Source organism: Lacerta agilis, chromosome 7, assembly GCF_009819535.1.
Source record: "Lacerta agilis isolate rLacAgi1 chromosome 7, rLacAgi1.pri, whole genome shotgun sequence".
Taxonomy (NCBI): Eukaryota; Metazoa; Chordata; class Lepidosauria; order Squamata; family Lacertidae; genus Lacerta; species Lacerta agilis.
Genome location: NC_046318.1, coordinates 23583107 through 23602532, shown reverse-complemented (window position 1 = coordinate 23602532; position 19426 = coordinate 23583107). Strand labels below are relative to the sequence as shown.

The 19426-nt window shown below is 44.3% G+C and overlaps 2 protein-coding genes across 2 annotated transcripts in view; one reads left to right on the top strand and one right to left on the bottom strand.

Moving 5' to 3' along the window:
• FARS2 (phenylalanyl-tRNA synthetase 2, mitochondrial) overlaps positions 1 to 7899 on the bottom strand; it is a 190507-nt gene extending 182608 nt beyond the window's left edge. Inside the window, exon 1 of the mRNA XM_033154506.1 lies at positions 7774 to 7899. The gene's annotated coding sequence lies outside the window, so the exon portion shown is untranslated. The remainder of the gene's footprint in view (positions 1 to 7773) is intronic.
• A 99-nt stretch (positions 7900 to 7998) lies between these two features.
• The window catches only part of LYRM4 (LYR motif containing 4), a 57551-nt gene continuing 46123 nt past the window's right edge, over positions 7999 to 19426 (top strand). The window contains exons 1-2 of the mRNA XM_033154508.1: positions 7999 to 8135; positions 13716 to 13836. Coding sequence (XP_033010399.1) covers positions 8050 to 8135; positions 13716 to 13836 — 207 coding nt within the window. The 5' untranslated portion in view covers positions 7999 to 8049. The remainder of the gene's footprint in view (positions 8136 to 13715; positions 13837 to 19426) is intronic.

The window sequence follows — 19426 nt, the reverse complement described above, 5'->3', positions numbered from 1 at the left end:
ATTGACTGTAAAACTTTAAAGTGAAAAACTAAATAATTTTTTAAAAAAAAACCTCCAAGGAAGGAGAGTCCACAACCTCCCAAAGGAGCCTGTTCCACTGTCAAACAGCTCTGACTATCAGAAAGTTATTCCCAATGTTTAGTCAGAATCTCCTTTCTTGTAACTTGGATCGACTGGTTCAGGTCCTAGCCTCCAGAGCAGGAGAAAATAAGACAGTGATAACCACCAACTTGGATGGATTTAAAAGAGGGTTAGACAAATTCATGGGTGCAGCAATAAAACTGCTAGCACTTTTGCAAAGCTAAACACGGTCTGGTATGGTTTCAAATTGGATGGGGGACTGAATGCTGATTCCTGCATTGCAGCTGGTTGGACTGGATGACCCTCGAGGTCCCTTCCAAACTCTACAATTATATGATAAATGGCTTCTAACCATGATGGATATGTTTTACCTCCATGGTTGGAAGTATTATGCCTCTGAATGCCAGTTGCTGGGAATCATACATGGGGAGAATGCTATTGCCCTCAGGTTCTGCTTTTGGACTTCCAGTGAACATCTGGTTGGCCTCTGTGGGAACAGGATGCTGGACTAGATGTGCCTTTGTGGCCTGATCCAGCAGAGCTCTTCTTAAGATGCCAAATAAGATGTTCCCAAGCCACCACTGCCACCACCCAAAAATGCATATTAACAGAAGCATGGTTTCTAGGTTTACCTATAAGAGTCCCCAGCAGTTTATAATAAGCAGCTGAAATGATAGCTGTAAAAAAGGGAAAGGGAAGACAGAGAAATAACAACAGGAAAACACATTATAATGAGGACACTCATAGTTCACAGAACTTATCACAAACTGCTTTTTTAAATGCCTTCAGTTTGAAAAGAGGTTTGCTGTGAAGGAAGGGCTGGCGAACTGAGAGCTTCGCACTGGGTGTGCAGAGCAAGCTGCAGAGACCAGTTTTTTTGGGCCCAAGCCATTACTGTACTTCCAAACCTAAATTATTTGCTGCAACACTAGTAGCAGTTCTAGCCTGAACTTTTCATTTTATTCCTGGTCTCCCAATTGGCGAAAACTAAGATGAATTATTTGGTTCTTTCTGGAAGAGACGCTTCGGCCTCCAACTTCAACATAGGGTATTTGCAATTAATTAACTTGCAATTAATGTTTGAACAAATGAGATACAAAAAAGTGCATAAAGAAAGAAGGAAGAGAGAGACACTCTTTGAAATAAAGAAATCAGAGCGGTACTGCAACAATAACAGCATTAAATGAAAGCATCCTTCCATAAATCCCAATGTGAGCTGAATATCCACGCAGTAAACAATAAATTGAAAGCAAACAGCATAAATGTTATCAGATTGTTTTCCTTTTTGTCTTGCATGACTTGCATTCATTAATTTTTCCATAGCTGCTAATACCCAAAGTTGCCAAGTCCAAATTTCACATAGCCGTCAACCTTTTTTTTGCGGGAAATTCCCTTATTATAGCATTGGGAAACAGCAGGGAGGGTTGACAGCTATGAGATTCAAATCAGTCTTTAGAGATCTCAAATATCTTGCTATAGTAAGCCCAGCTGCTGTCTCTAAATAATAATCAGATCTTTTTTAGATAGGTTTTGAGCTTCCAGATCAAAGACAGGGTGATTTTTGGATTGGGGGGGTTACAGATTGACCTGTAATTACTCCTACCTTGAGAAAGGCTTTGCCCCCCAGTTGCTGCACTAATGGGCAATTCCATCACAACTTCACTAAGAGTGGGTTATTTGACTGAGCTATTTTACTAAACAATAAAGGATGCATATAAAACCAATTTAGAACTTTCAAGGCAGTTTCCCAAATTCTGGTCAAGGTTGATCTAAAACAGTGTTTCCCAAACTTGAGTCTTCAGCTGTTTTTGGACATAATCCCATCATCCCTGACCACTGGTCCTGCTAGCTAGGGATGATGGGAGTTGTAGTCCAAATACAGCTGGAGACTCATGTTTGGGAAACACTGATCTAAAATGTGTTTTACCCCAATTCCCCTCCCCCCCTCAAATAAGTATCTTCTATTGATTCTCCGGTCTTGTTCTCAGCAGGTTTTTTATTTCTCCAAAGAAACCATCACAACTTGCACTTGGGTATTATAGTTTCCAGAGATAAGCCATTTCCCCTTAGGGTTCTCTTTATAAATTAGACGTTGAATGCAATTAATTTCATGTTCTTAAACTAGTAATTTTTATAATATATAAAAAAGTTTTGCATACACTTCTATTATTTCCAACATTTGCTTTGCTTACTTTCTCCAATAAAAGAAAAAGAATTAGAGAATCTGGTAAAAATTGCACTACACCCCATAGGACCAAAGGTGGAAACTAGACAGAGCAAGTATGGGGCTTGCCAAACAACAAGTTGGGAATCTCTGAGCTAGTGTACATGTCGCATGTTCCTGCGCTTGCAAAGTCCACTGCTATGCTGGGTTCAACTGGGCTTATTCCCAAGTGTGCATGCATACGATCTGCCTAGCGCTATGCAGTTTTTTAGTTGCAAAGAGTTCCCACTTAGTGAAATGGAAGCAACAGGTGAGAATGTTTGTCAGTTTCCCGACAGATGGAACTCAATTGTGGTAAGCAGGTATAGTAATGCAAAAAAACAACAACAGAAAAACCAGTTATATGGTAGGACTCTTAATAGCTACAATGAATACATGCAGAGATGAGTCATCATCAAACTTCAGTGTGTGTTTCAGAGTAACTTGTGAAAGAGCACATGCCCATACAGTGTATATACTAACCAGGGGCCCTTGACTAGATGAGAGACAGCAAGAATGTATCCTACATGGATACAGTGGTACCTTGGTTTACAAACTTAATCCATTCCGGAAGTCCTTACTTAAACCAAAGCATTCTTAAACCAAGGCTTGCTTTCCCATAGCAGCGGGAGACTCAATTTACAAATGGAACACACTCAACAGGAAGCGAAAGATGTTCTTATTCCAAGGCAAAGTTCACAAACCAAAACACCTACTTCTGGGTTTGCAGCGTTCTTAATCCTAGTTGTTCACAAACTTGCATTTTTTTTCTATTGCGAACTGTCCCGGAGTAAAATTACAGTCATACCTCTGGTTGCTTTCGCTGCGGGTTGCATTCGCTACGGGTTACGAATGCGCCAAACCTGGAACTACCAGAATGGGTTACTTCTGGGTTTCGGTGTGCATGCATGCGCAGAAGCACTAAATCACTCTTTGCACATGTGCAGAAGCGCCGAATTGCGCCACGCACAGGCGCAGATACAGCGCTTCAGGTTGCGCTCTTTTCATGTTGCGAACAGGCCTCCGGAACAGATCCCATTCACATCCAGAGTGAAGGGGTTCCAACCGGGTCTCTGCAACCAGTTGCACTATGGTGGGGTCTTACCCCCCCCCCCCCAGTCTAGGGACAAGAGCAAAACCAATGGGCCAGGGGCAGGGAACAATTGCTTGAGAAAGCGAGGCGGCATTTGCAAGTCGGGACCAGCAGAGCGTGTGAACGGTGCAGGGCTACAGAGGGGCAGCGCTGGAAAAAAGTAAGTGTGTAATTTCAGAGAGAATCTCCAGGCACTAAGAAAGCCAGCAGCTACAGTAGTAGCTACTACTGTGGCCCGTGTTTTGTTAGCCCCCAAAATGGAAAACGAGCGAGGTCCCAAGAGTGGCCATTTAAGTTGACAGAATATGCACAACTCGCAGACTTACCATATGGAATAAGAGAACAAGAAGAACATACATTTTGAGAAGATTAAAAGGTAAAGGGACCCCTGACCGTTAGGTCCAGTCACGGACAACTCTGGGGTTGTGGTGCTCATCTCACGTTACTGGCCGAGGGAGCCGGCATACAGCTTCCAGGTCATGTGGCGAGCATGACTAAGCCGCTTCTGGCAAACCAGAGCAGTGCACGGAAACACCGTTTACCTTCCCGCCAGAGCAGTACCTATTTATCTACTTGCACTTTGACGTACTTTCGAACTGCTAGGTCGGCAGGAGCTGGGACAGAGCAACAGCAGCTCACCTGTCCCAAGGATTCGAACCGTCAACCTTCTGATCGGCAAGCCCTAGGCTGACCACAGCATTTATTGAATATATGAGGAATAATTGTGTACGTCTGAAAACGGTGGCAGCATTAAGATAAATTCCACAGTACTGTATGAGTAAGTTTTGATGGATGCAATGGAATACTGAATGGTATATAGTTTTTTTGTGCAGGGATTTATGATACATGCAAAATGAACCATGGAGAGAGAAGAAGGGAAGTCATTGATATCTTAAGGATGTAAAAATGAGTATCTTAAATTGTAAAAGAGAAAAATTAATAAAAATTATATGCAAAAAAGAAAGCCAGCAGCTAAGCAACTGGTTTCGTTTTTAAGTTGCTTTTGGACTCGGGAGATTATTTGCTGGGCACAGTCAGGCCCATAGCTGTCAAGTCTCCTTTTTTGCGGGAAACTCCTTTATTCCAAGCCGTTTCCCGCTGCTATCCCTGATTTTTTATATCCCTTAAATTTCCCTTATTTCAAAGGGAATATTCCTCTTCCCAGGCACGTCTCTACCTTGTGGCGCCAGTGGCACGGGGAACCAGGGCTGGGCGGCAAGCTGAGTGTCCGGGAAGGAGAGTTGGAGTCTGGGGAGAGCAGAGCTTCTCCCCCTCTGCAATCCTAGAGCGCCACTGAGGGAGGAGGAGCCGGAGGAGGAGGAGAGTCCACCACCCACCCACCTCCCCGCTGGCACAGCTGGAGGACCATGCTAGGGAAAGAGGCCACACTTCCCAAACTTCCTGCCCCACGTTCCTCAACATCCGACTGCCGAGCGCGCGCCAAGTGTGAAGAGCGAGGAGAGAGCCGTGTCAGAGACCCTTAAAAGTTCTCCTGGATCTGAAAGTGAGCTATCGTGCAGTGCAGGAGAAAAACACCGAGAGGTAGGCTCCGTGGGTTGCCCGTGAAGCCGCCTGGACCTTTAACTCCCACCCCACCCCACCCGCGCCTCTTTCTCGCTCCATCGCCCCCCATCATCTTCGCAGGGACAGAAGGGGGGGCAAAGCAGGCAGAGACAGGAGGAGACGGCGAGGGAGGCTTTTTTATGGGGGTGACGTAGAGAGCTTTCTCTCCTTCCTCCGGTGGGTCTCTAATCCCCACCCCTAGATTTGTTCCTGATGAGTTCTGGCACCTCTTTCTGTAGAAAAATAGCACTGGGAGGACATTAACCATCATATTGTTTGGTCTACGTAGTAGGCAGAAGACCAGAGGCCTGCCTTAAAAGGAGTGGTGAGGGACTTTGTTGTCCCAGAGTGGTTGCAACTCAATGTTCTTCTCTGAGGGGTTGTCCACACTGGAGTTTAATGGGAATTTAAGTTTGCTTATGTCTCTGTTTATTTAGCAGTGCCCTCATGATGCCCTTCCCCACTCAGCCCCTATCTCACACATTCTCACTTGTAAATCGGGTTTTCCCAATCTGATAATAAGCCTAAAAGGGGGAACAGTGTGTGTGTTGCCAAACCAGTTAGGGCCGAAGGGATTGGGATGGTTCTGACAAGAGGAGAGAGGTGAGAAGCCGGTTGCAAATTATGGTCCCCCTCCCCATCCTGCTTTATAAGTGTAGAGGTCCCTTATCCCGTAAGAGAGAACCTTTTGGGAATGCCACATGCAGAAAGAGAGGAGCGAAATCCATCCATCCATTTGTCCAAAAATAGTAGATCAAGAATAAATATTTGCTTTCCTTTTTATTGTATTGCCATCTGCCAGCCATTCCTTGAAACGACAGGCTGGGATTTAAGCAGTGCCAGATTTATGTATAGGCTAAGTAGGCTGAAGCCTAGGGCCTCTAAATCTAGGGGGCCTCGCCAGCCTGCCCACTCTCCAGTGCCGCAGTCTCCCCTCTCCCAAAATTGTAAACCCAAGACTTCATGCAAGGGCAGGGCAACTCAGGCCCAGCAACTATTAGACTCAGGCCTACCCAGTGGGGCCCAATTTGAAGCAGTGGGTCGCAACTTGATTTTTTTTGTTTTGTTTTGTTTTTTAGGGCCCCAGTTCACACCCAAAATCTGCAAAATCTTATAGATATAAAATCCATCTAGATTGTCTTGGTGCAGGGGCCCCCTTAGGAGCAGCCCGCAGGGCCCAAGTTGGCCCAATTGCTCCAACTGCCTTAAGGTCAGCCCTGATGAGACTGTGTATGGGTTTGTCACCTCTTCCCCCCAAACCCTGAGACAATAAGCCCAGTCACCTTTTATTCACAGTCGCATAAGCATCACACTACAGCATGGCCTGCACCCAATCTTGTTTTTGTACTATCTTGTTTGTCCTCAGTAACCAAAATTATATTATCAACGTATACAAGCAGAAAAGTTGTTTCCTTCATTTGCAAGGAATCATACAAAACAAAGTGGCACTAATAAAGAAACATTCCAGTGTGGCAACAGAAAGCAAACTAAAAATGCTTTTGCAGTTGATCAAAACTATCCAGCAATATCAATAGGAACACTGGTGCTATTGACAGTAATCCTTCTGGTTGGTTAATTGGTTTGGCAACTTCCAGGCACATGATGTGTGATACTTATTTTCCCCAAGAGTTAAATGATAAATGATCAGAGGCAGCTGCTGGAGAGCTATAAGATTCAGGTGAGGGTCAGATGACTTGTCAGATGACTTGTCAATCCCAGCAGGTATATAAGAGGACGACCCGGCCTGCCCAGGCCTGTTGAGAGCAGCAGAGATGTCTTTGAAGAAGGGTCTCTTAATAGAGGATGCTGCTGGTGGGGAACAATCAGGCTGGGATCGGGTCTGCCTGTGTAGCTGGGCGCAAGGTGGGCATTTGGTGGGGTTGGGGAGGAGGGACGAGATCAGATCTGCATCAGAGGGAATGGCACATGAAGGTTGTTATATATATGTGTGTGTGTATATATATTTATACATTTATATATATATATATATATATATATATATATATATATATATATCATGTGCCATTCCCTCTGATGCAGATATATATTGGGGTGGGGGTTTGCACATGTGCCCATCAAGCTGTGTGTGGGAATTACCCCTCCGTGTGTGGTGCTGTCAGGAGGGGGTCGTGCAAACGCTGTGCTTTGTGCAGAATGGAAATATTTAGGTGCGATGTTCTATCCATGGATGCAGCTTGCAGAGGGGAAATTCGAGAGGGCGAGGCAGCATGGATTCGCTGTGGGGAGCAGAGCGCATTTCTTGTGCACGGGTGCCTGCCTGCAGAAGGGCTTTGTGCTGCGGAGGTGTTGTGGTAAATGCCTATGTGGTTGTGTTGACAGGTGTGCAAAGGAGGGGTGCAGAAGCTAAAGGTATCTGTCTATATGGCTTTTCCAAAGGCCAGGTTGTGCAGTCAGCTGCGGCCTGTAAAAAGCCAGGCCGGAGGCCACCTTAAGTTGAGGCTGCATAGGCCTTGTGGTGCATGTGATTCAGATTCTATTCAGTTGAACCTCTGGTTACAAATTTGACATTTTTTTTTAGCAATGCCCCCCTAGTGAGCCTTCTTTTGTTCACTTCTTTTTATTTCGAGGCAGTGCACACCTATATTTGTGGAACTGCAAACCTTTCCAGTCATGTGTTACTCCATGTGATTCCTTATTTTCAAATCCGAAACTTGACAGCTATGGTCAGGCCTGCGGGTTTTAAACAGGAGACAGGACGACGACGACGACGACCCAGGGGAGGCCAGCATTATTCCCTCCCCAGGCTGCGACTGAGTCCCCGGCACAAGAGACGGCCCCGCGCCTCCTTCCACCGCCCGCCCCTCGGACTCACCTTCCTCTCCTCTGCAGCCTCTCCAGGCGGTCACCGAAGCTGCCCGGGCTGCGCCTGACGCTTCCGCGGCCTCTTCCCGAGCCGAGCCTTCAGCCCTGAGAGCGCGGCTCTTTCGTTCGGAGAGCCCGGCTGGCTCCGCTTCCCGCGCCAATCCCGCTCCGGAGCACGTCGCCGGCTTCCCCGGCGCTTCCGGAGTCAGGCCCCGGCGGAGGCCGCCTCAGAGGCAGGGGCCTTCGGCGGCGGCAGGCCCGGCGGCGGCGGCGGCGTGTTTGCAACATGGCAGCGTCCAGGCGGGCTCAAGTGCTGCGGCTCTACCGGGCTTTGCTGAGGGAGAGCCAGAGCTTCAGCGCCTACGGATACAGGTACGGGAAAGGCTTCCTCCGCCTTCGGTTTGAAGGCCCCTCGCGGCCCTTTTCCCTCTAGCTCGGTGGGGTTTCCCTATCTCTGAAAATAAAAGGTGCGTAGTAGGTTCTGCAGCCTTTATTCTCCAACCCAATGGAGGCTGCAAGCTGACATATCCCTATGGACCCGAGAGGAAGCCCCACTGAACTCGAGGCTGGAAACGATTTGGGTTGGGGTCCTCCTGATGGCGTCTAAACCTGATTTGGACGGTGGCTGGGGGCTATTTGTTTTTTGTGCTATATTTTGTTGTGCACGTTTTTAGAGATTTCCCTGCCCCCCCAAAGGGGGGGGGACTTTATCTTTCACCTGCAGCTAAAAGATATTAATTCCTGTTTGGTATATTGGGGTTCTTAACGGGACTTTAAAAACAACCACACACCTTTGTGTTAGCACTTCGGAAAGAAACCTTACTACTTCCTTCCTGCCGTTTGTGTATGTTTATGTGTTAAGTCTGTTGTTATTATTATTTATTGCATTTTATGCTGCGTATCTTTAATCGAAAGAGGAAAGATGTTAATTCCTGTTTGGTGTATTGGGATTCTTGGAGGAACTTAAAAGAAATAGCAACACACCTTTGTATACAAAAGTTAGCATGTCGAAAAGAAACCTTGCTGTTATTTCCTGCAGTGTTCCTGTGTTAATTGGGACTTCCTAGTAAATCTGTTGTTGTTTTGTTGTTGTTTTGTTGTTATTTATTACATTTACATGCCACGTTTTATCCAAAGAAACTCAAAGTGGTGCACATGGTTCTCCTCCCCATTTTATCCTCACAACAACCCTGTGAAGTAGGTTAGGCCGAGAGATGGTGACTGGCCCAAAGTCACCCAGGGGTCTTCATGGCTAAGCTGGGATTCGAACCCTTGTCTTCCAACACTCTAACCATTATGCCATACTGAAGTGCAGCCTTAGGGAGCAATTCTATAGCAAGATTCCCTGGGCTGAGCAGGTTAGAATCCAGCCAGTCTCCAGCTGAGCCAGGAGACTCCAGAACAGCATCCTCTACTCAGCTACAGATACCAGCAGATCTTAACTTAGTTTAAGCCCTGAAAAGGGTAATGACATGCCACGGACCAGAAAGTGGGGACTTAGACTGGAAGCTAAAGGCCTGCTCACTAGGTCAGGTGACGTGGCAACTCTGCTTACACCAGCCCAAAGGGTGGTATAGCTCAAACAGTATTTTAAATGCTTGTTTTATCTCTGTCAGGCTTAGGTCAGTGCAGCCAGCAGCAGCCCTGCTACTGAGTGGGTTTGGATCTGCTATGACTTTACACCAGTTCCTTGAGTACAATGGTATCTCTGGATGCGAACGGGATCCGTTCCGGAGCCCTGTTTGCATCATGAAGCGTCGCGTCTGCGCATGCGCGTGACGTCATTTTGTGCGTCTGCGCATGCACGCGACGTCATTTCTTGCACTTGCGCAAACCACCGAACCCGGAAGTAACCCGTTCTGGTACTTCCAGGTTCGGCACATACATAACCCGCGCCGAATGCAACCCACAGCGGCCGTAACACGAGGTATGACTGTATAGGATTGCTTGTTGGGCTGCATAAGTGTACCTTGACCCCAGCGCTTGAAAAGCAGGATAAAAATCAATGAGAGCTGCTCTGGCATGAAAAATCACATAATTAGTTGCCTAATAATCCATGTTTGACCTTCATATGTATTATAAAGGAACAGTTTAAACTTTAAGGTGTGGCATTTACCCCCACTCTCAGGACCCCAGTTGCAATGATTTTTTCTATCAAATTGTTGGTACAGCCCAAACCAAACAGAGGCAGAATGCCCCTGAACGCCAGTTGCTGCGAATTGCAAGTAGGTAGTTTGCTTTTGCGCTCAAAGGCATCTGGTTGGCCACTGTGAGAGTCATTGGCCTGATTGAGCAGGCTCTTTTTATGCTCTTACGAATATACAGGTCCAAGGGACGCGGGTGGTGCTGTGGGTTAAACCACAGAGCCTAGTGCCAGGGGTCCCCAAACTAAGGCCTGGGGGCCGGATGCGGCCCAATCACCTTCTAAATCTGGCCCGCGGACGGTCCGGGAATCAGCATGTTTTTACATGAGTAGAATGTGTCCTTTTATTTAAAATGCATCTCTGGGTTATTTGTGGGGCATAGGAATTTGTTCATATTTTTTCCCCAAAATATAGTCCGCCCCCCCACAAGGTCTGAGGGACAGTGGACTGGGCCCCTACTGAAAAAGTTTGCTGACCCCTGGCCTAGGGCTTGCCGATTGGAAGGTCAGCGGTTCGAATCCCCGTGATGGGTCAACCTAGCCGTTTGAAAGCATGTCAAACTTCCTCCGGTAGGAAGGTAAACGGCGTTTCCGTGAACTGCTCTGGTTCGCCATAAGCGGCTTAGTCATGCTGACCACATGACCCGGAAGCTGTCTGTGGACAAATGCCAGCTCCCTTAGCCAATAAAGCAAGATGAGCGCCGCAACACCAGAGTCATCCGCAACAGGACCTAATGGTCAGGGGTCCCTTTACCTTTACCTTTATATACAGGTTATGAGAAATTGTCAAGGAAGGATGCATACCGTTACAACCTTTGGGTCTGGACTGTTCATACATTGCAAGAGAGCATTGATTCTTTAAAGATATGTTTGAGTTTTCAAAAACAACATGCAAACAAGACAAACCACAAAGAAACAAAGAACATTGTTGCAAATGGAATAAAATAAACAGAGGGTTCAGTGCACTTTTGCAGACATCGTAATAAGAGATTCCTCAAAGGGAGATTTTTAGAATAAGAGCTGCATACAGTATTGATAAGGTATCCTCAGCACATAGAAGCATGTGTCAATGGGAGCCTCTGCAGTGTGCAAGTATTTATAAAAAGTATTTATAGTACCCATACATCAAAATGGTCTTGTTCTATAACCCATTTGAGAACCCTCATATGATGGATTAAATGTAACATCACCCAGAATTGTAGAGGACCCCAAGGGTCATTTAGTCCAAACTCCTGCAATGTTGGACAATCACAACTAAAGGAGAAGGATATGCCATTTTTATTCACTAGCACTTTGACAAAGCTGGAGTAGACTACTCAAAAGTAACAGCACAATCCGAACTATGTCTACTCAGAAGGAAGTCCAGTTGAGTTCAGTAGGGTTTACTCCCATGTAAGTGGATACAGGATTATAGCCTGAGTCTCCTGTCTTCGGCCAACCACACTCAATGGATACATTAAATAAATCTTGGGACAGAAAAGCCCCCCTGTTTATTGATCTTCTGGGTTTCTATTCTTCAGACAGGAGACACTGGTTGCATACACATCATATATTTTAAATATATACCCCAAGAATCCTGGGAACAGAGATTTGTTTTGGTAGAAATGTGATTTAAACATATGGGGTTTACACAGCCGGTGGCTCCTGCCTGAAGAGCATAAACCAGGCTTCTTCAACCTCGGCCCTCCAGATGTTTTTGGCCTACAACTCCCATGATCCCTAGCCACCAGGACCAGTGGTCAGGGATGCTGGGAATTTTAGTCTCAAAACATATGGAGGGCCGAGGTTGAAGAAGCCTGGCATAAACCCAGAACAACAATGAACATGGAGGATTTTCTTCCCAAGGTTTCTTTAATGCACTGGAACTTTCTGCATAATAGCATCCATTTCGAGTGCAAGGTCCGCCAACACGCTGTGTTAGCTTTTAGCAGCACAGCCCCATGAAAATCCACCTGGAGATGCATGTAGAGTACTTTTAGCCCTGCTTACATGATAAGGGAAGGTCTGTGACATGGAAATAAATGAACACTGTGTTCCTTGGTAGCTCCCAATATTTTTAGTGGGGGGAAGCCATGGCTCTGTAGTTAAGCATCTGCTTTGCATGCAGAAGGTCCCAGGATCAATCCTCAGCATTTCTGGGTAGGGCTGGGAAGGACTTCTGCTTGAAATCCTGGAAAGATGCTGCCAGCCAGTGTAAGACAATACACTGTGCTATATAGACCGATGTGTTGATTAAATGCAAGGCATCTTCACAGCTGTAATGGAATTGGCATTGTTATTGAATGGCTTGGGATTTCAATATGCTTGTTAATTTTTGTTCATATGAGCCCATGTGATGTTCCTTACAACGAGCCTTCTAGTACATTATTTTTAGAGAAGCATTTTACCAACTTATGCATTCACTTAGGTTTGATCTGAAAAGCAGAAGTATTTGATGTACGGCTGCAACTTGCCTTCCTGCAACTTGTTCTTTCAATCAGAGGTTTGAATAACATTGTTACTGCCATTGTAACTACAGAGCAATCTTGGGGCCTCTTCTATGCTGGAGTTTGTGAAACTTAATGAAAGCACTTAACTACTCTCTTGTGGCGGATATTGTGCTCCCTTCAGGTTTTGAATTGCTTTTTGTTTTTCTCCATTGGTTTCGTGCCTGGGTGCAGCAGGCAACAGACAAAGTAGATTCCAAAATGGAAGTTAAAACAGTTGAAGTGCAAATCGAAAACAAAGACTAAGAGGCTGGAGTCGAGAGATGTGCATGAGGGCTTCTTGCAGAGATAAAATGCCGCTAGGACTGAGATTAGAAAACAGTTCATTGAAGCTGCACTTAATCACCAGGGACGCCATCCAGTTCATTGTGAGTGCAACTTCTGAACCCAAAAGATTTCCAAATGCTCCATGCAGCCCTGCTCCCTTGTTCCACCATATGCATTCACAAAGGCAGTAGGCTTCACCTTCTGCATCACTACCCAGAACTTGGATAGAACTCTTGGCTCAGTGCTTATTACTTGTGCTTCGGAGTGTGGCCCCAATGTGCAAGCACTGTGTCCATGGTGGACAGGATGATGACCCAAGTTTTTGTGGTCTCAACCTTATCTTATAAATCTTTTACTTCTAGTGCATAGGGCTGGGACTTAGCCTCAAAATCCCTTATATGTATTATTATTGTTATTGTTATTATTATTGTTGTTGTTATTATTATACTCTGCTTCACCTGAGGAACACTGGGCAGTTTACGATATAAAAACACAAGCTTTGACTGCAATCTACTATTTGTTCAGACAAACATCTTGAGCATTGGAAATTTGTTTTGTGAATCTTCATTTTCTTTGGCTCATAAAGGATTTTTTAAGGGAATGATAAAGTTACAATCCATGTAATAAGTTTGATTTTATTATTCTTTTTAAAATCCCAAGTTAAGTAGCAGGCCTTGGTTACACCTCATGCTTTGAGCCTAGCTTCAGACAACATGATAAACTAAACTGTGGCATTGCTCACAACAGAAGCGGAACCAGAGGAACAAAGTGGTTGTGATCTCTTCTCTGGGACCCAAAGTGTTGTGCTAAACCATGGTTTGGATTAGCATTGTATTCAGACCTGGTCAATGTGCTCTGAACATTCTGAAGTGTTGTATAATAGATACATCTATAAATATGAAGCACTGTGCAAATGCATGATTGTTAGTACTAAGCGTTAGTACTATATTCCTCAAACTCTTAGTCCTCTGCATCATAATAGTTGTTTTATAGCTTGTCTTTCACAATTTTGGCAATAATGTGGACACTCATTTTTCATCTCTAACGTTTGTTTAGGACATATGCCATCAGAAGAATAAGGGATGCTTTCAGAGAAAACAAAAACATAAAGGATTCAGAAGAAATAGAAACACTAATGAACAAAGCAAAAGCTAGTCTGGAAATGATACACCGACAGGTAAGCATGTTTTTCTTACCAGTTTAAATAAATTGCAAAAACGTTGCTGTCTCCTTCCAAATGTGTAACTCCGGTCTGTTAACACGGCTCTGCTGAATGTCTTAACAGTTGGTGAAAATTATTACAATTAGTTTTATTCATTTGTTTTGTTAGTTGCTTTATCTTGCCCAAGGCAACTCAAAGCAGCTTACAACCAACCAACAAAACAAAGAAAAAAACCACACATAGATACATTAAAACCAAAAGAAGGGGAAAATACATTTAAAACATCCCATGCACTTTGAAGAGGCCACAGATAGTTAAAGGCCTAGTTAAATATAGAGGAAAGTTTCTGCATGGGGCCTAAACATCTACAGTGGGTCTCCCTGGGGAGAGCATCATTCCACAAATGGGGAGCGACCACAGAAAAGGACAACTGTTGTGTTGCCACCCTCCAGACCTCTTGTGGAGAGGGCACACGAAGAAGGCACTTCAGATGATGATCGCAGGGTGTGGGTTGGCTCATATGGGGCAAGGCATATGGGGTATTGCAATCCTGAGCCATTTAGGACTTTATATGTTAAAACCAGCACTTTGAATTGGGACCAGAAACTAATTGGCAGCCAGTGCAGTCAGGCCAGGATTGGTTTTATAATATGCAAACCGTCTTGCCGTGGTGAGCAATATATCCTGTTTTAGACTTCCTCAGTGTGTACATATGCAAGGCCATGTTTTTTCTTTCGTTGATGCCTTTGAAGAAATGATTATCTGAAGGTGCTTTATACCAAATCAAACCAACAGGCAAGCCCAGTAGTGTCTACTCCAGTTGAGAAGCAGTGTGGTGTAATCTTTAGGGTGTCCGACTTGGACCCCAGAGACCTGGATTCAAATCTTCACACTCTGTCATGCATCTCACTGAGTGACCTGCCCCATGAGCCAGTCACCATATCTCAGCCTAAGCTACATCACAGCGTATTTCTGCTTCCAGTGTCAAAGGTAGCATGCCAGGAGGTTCTGCTTGCGGGCTTCCCATGGGCATGCAGTTGGGCCACTTTGAGAACAGGATGATGGACTAGTTGGGCTTTTGGCCTGATCCTACAGGCTTTTGGGGGGCAATCTTACGTTTGTGATGATAAAATGTGGGGGGGGGGTTTAACCACGTAGGCCATCTTGAGCTCCTTAGAGGAAAGGTGGTATGCAAGTGGACTTATTAAAAAAGTTGACAGTGACTTTCCAAGGTGATATATGGAGGCTTCTCCCAGCTCTGCTACCTTGGATGCTTTAACTAGAGGTAACCTGGGTTCCTCCATATGACCTGCAGTCTCCCACTCAGCAGTTTTCCCACTGGTCACTGGAAAAAGCATAATTGCTTCAGTAATAATTTCATGTATTCCACCAACTGCATCTTTATTTTTCTTTAGTAGAGGGGTGGCTAACTTCTAGTCCTTCACATGTTGGAAGACTGCAACTCCCATATTCCCTGATGATTAGCCATGCTGGCTGGGAATGACGGGGAGTTGGAGTTCAGAAACATCCAAGAGGCCACAGCCAATCAGATGTCAGTCAAAAGATGGAATTGTACAGCCTCAACTGATTCAGGATTTTCCAAATCAGTATGTATAGACTGAAGCCTTAATGTGTTTAGAAACACATACAGAGGAACAGCTCGCTTTTAGCAAGAGGCTGTGTACACAGTATGTTTTTAACACGATTGATGCACGCATTACTCATTTGTTGTGCATCTTCCTTAGATCTTTCATCATGTTTGCGTTTCTCTTGCAAGGAAACCATATTTCCCCACCACAGTCTGGTTGTGCTAAATTTCACATCAGGGAGAATGTAATACACATGCATGCAAGTCTCGCTGTTTTCAACGGGACTGTAAGTGTATCTCATATTTCAGTCTACATTGGTGCCAATAACACCAAGGTTACAGGTTTGATCCCCATGTGGCAGAGCTGCATATTCCTGCATTATCAGGCTTCCTCCATATGTTTTAAGATTACAGTTCCCATCATCCCTGACCACTGGTCCTGCTAGCTAGGGTTCATGGGAGTTGTAGGGCAAAAACATCTGGAGGGCCGAGGTTGAGGAACCCTGGACTAGATGATCCCCAGGGTCCCTTCCAGCTGTGCAGTTCTATGATTCCTGAATGTGACAGTGGTTTATGGAGTCAGAAATGTTTGAACTAGTGTCTAGATGGTATAAAAAAAATCACCTTTTTTGCTAGCAAAAAAGAATGGCTTAGCAAAACTATTGAATATATTGAATTGGCAGTATTATTGGAAAAATTAAAGAGAATCCCAGAAGTAAAGTTGTAAATGAGTGGGATAGCTTTCTAAGCTACTTAAAAGAGAGGTGTGATATGAACAGGTTATTTGTAGAAAATACTGTATACAATATTGTAGAAAATATTTTTTAGAATTTTTTTAAGTTGTGATTAAGAAAAAATCACCTTATACAACTAATGTTATATAACCATCATTTACTTATTTTCTAATAAGCAAGCAAAATGCTCTCACTGTCTCTAAGCACACTTGTTAATAAGGATAAATATAGACTTTTTCACGATGTCTAAACCTATATTGATACTGTTCTATTTTCTACATGCAATTATATATTAAAGAGGAGCAATTATAAGAGTATTCTCATTATTTTTCAAGTGTAATGTTTATTTTTTATGTGTGTTATAAAGAAATTATTCAAATAGTGAACAAGTGTTGTCATGAACTAGGGCTAAGACCCGTATTATGTGCAGAGTTTTATAACCAAGGCAGTGGAGCAAATCAAATATTAGATGTATTATGCAGTTTGCAGGTTTATTAAGATGTAGCACATCTCCTTTTGCTGACTTTTTTCCCCGTGACATGTCGATAGAAATTAAATAATATCCTCGCTGCCTTGCAATTTGTTGCTTCTGTGAAATCAAATTTATATTCTCTTTACATGCTAATTTATGGTTTAGTCATCAAAGTGACCATTGGCATCTCAGGTTCATAAATAACTAGTTGAATCAGCCCGGAGGGGATTGTGGAAACGTGACGGATTATAGTCATTTTGTTCCATGACATTCATGGGATTTGACTGAATTTTACAAGAGGAGCTTTCCATAACTAAAAAGCATAAAAGTGCCTTTTTGTCTACTGGTGCCTTTTTTATATTTTCCAGGTTATTGGTTTTTATTTGAAAATGTCTATGAAAGCAGAGCAGATATTCTGTAGAAAAGTAACTGACATTCCAATCCTGTGCACGTTTACTCAGGAGTCAGTCCCACTGTCTTCAGTGGGGCTTACTCCAAGATAAGGGTACACAGGGTTACAGCCCAAAAATTGTGTTTCCTGCTTATTTCTCCCCAAGAGCATAGTAAAAGTTTTATTTAGGCCCAGATGGTAAACCCGTAGTATTCATGTGAAAGGCTGTAGCACATGCCTTGCATTCATAAGGTTCCAGGACAAGTTCAGCAGTCTCTAGTTAGAAAGGATCCCGGGCAACAAGATCCCAGACCTCAGCCTGAGATCTTGAAGAGCCACCGCCAGAGAGAATTACTACTGAGCTACATGAACCATCAATGTGGCAACAGTCTTTGTGCTGGTATGGGGAACCTTAGGCAGGGGCCAGATGTGGTCCCCCAGGCCTCTCCGGCTAGACTCTCACTAGCTCATATACCCTTCTGCACCACACCCCTTGCCACCCATGCTTTACAGCCTCCTTGGGTGGCTTTGTCTGAGTGGAGTGTGTCATTGAATTCTGATAATGCTCCTAGCTTGCCTGGGTAGAGATAGAGAGGTGGGTGTGGGTGTAGAACAGGGGTAGGCAACCTAGGGCCCGTGGGCCAGATGCGGCCCAATCGCCTTCTCAATCCGGCCCATGGACGGTCTGGAAATCAGCGTGTTTTTACATGAGTAGAATGTGTCCTTTTATTTTTATTTATTTTATTTTTTTAATTAAAGATTTTCTTGGTTTACAAAGTGTGTGTAATGTCTCTCGTATTTTTTCCATAAAACATTTTTACAGATCAATTTTAGTTGTTGATACATTAGGGGGGGGAGGAAGTGGCTGGGGAGATGATGTTTCTATTTTCCTTAATGTTGGTTCTCTGTTGTTTGCTTGTGTTTCTTTGGCAGTGAGAGGTTGCGATTGGCGTAGGGTTTGATTGTTCATTTGTGGTTGGCTGTGGTGGTCTTTGGTTTCCTGTGTGAGTGGGGTGGGTGGGTGTTTTGGATCAGGTTAGCCATATTGATTTGTATGCTGTCGGTAGATTTTTGTCATTGTCTTGTTGGGCTGTGTGTGCGATGAAGGGGGACCATACAGGGGTGAAGGTGTCTTCTTCTGTTTGTCCCTGTGCTAGTTTTAGGTTGCTGGTTAATTTTTCTAGTAGGGCTGTTTCCCATACTACTTGGTACCATTGGTCCATGTTGACTCCTGACAGGTCTTTCCAGTGTCTAGTTATGATGTTTCTGGTTGCTGAGAGTAGATAGATTATGAGTTCCTTGTGTTGTAAGTGGGCATTATTGTCTTGGAAGATGTTTATGTGTCCTTTTATTTAAAATGCATCTCTGGGTTATTTGTGGGGCATAGGAATTCGTTCATCCCCCCCCCCCTACATATATAGTCCGGCCCACCACATGGTCTGAGGGACAGTGGACAAGCCCACGGCTGAAAAAGGTTGCTGGCCCCTGGTGTAGAAGCGAACCTACTCCACAAAAGTAAAATTGACATTTCATTTTGCCTCTGACCCTGCACATCACAGGCATGTGACTCCCATCCCCAGTCCTGTGTTAGAAACTCAGATATATAAGCTAGGTGCCAAAAAGGCTCCTTAAACTAGGGTTGCAGTCATCAAAACGGAATGCCTAGTTGCCATTTGGGGGCCAGACAGCTTGAAAGTCGCATTTTCCAATACAAGGTTTTGGTTCCTGAAATTCATTCTGGTTGTGCAGATAAAATATAAGGAATAGAATTCTACATAATGTGTTGCTAGTGTGTAAAAAGAGCCAAGATGCACCTCCATCTGGTGGAGACATCAGACACTGTTCTGGCGCCTGGGCATCTTCACTTGGTTGCAAGTGGCCGATACCCAGGAGCAAAATACACCTGGCGCCTTCGCTCATGCAGAAGTGAGTGGTTGGGCTTTTTATGGTTAAAAATGTGGCCAGTGTATTTTTAGTTATTACATTTGCATCACACCTAAGGAGTTCCATGTGATGAATATGATTCTTCCTCCCTCCTTCCCTCCACTTTATCAAGACTGGGATAGTCTTCCATAGTGCAGAATGTAAGCATAGAGTTAGAACTTTTGATGGAAAAATCTGGCAATGCATTGTTTGAAGGAAGTTTGGTGAATCCATAGCTGAGAACCAAAGAGCAGCACTTTTGAGAAACCAAGCTCTTAAGTTGAATCTCTCAAGAATTAGTTGTCTAACTGGCCATTTAAAAAGGAATTATTTTGGATTTCCCAGGCGATTTGAAGGGTACAGCACCTATCTGAAGTTTTCAAAGCCACATACCGGTATTTCTTTTGAAGTGCCCTTCAGTAAAACAAGAGCTCTGAGGCACATTGCAGCTTTTCTGTTCCATTCCAAGTAATCTGAACTTGAGAAAACTGTGCTTT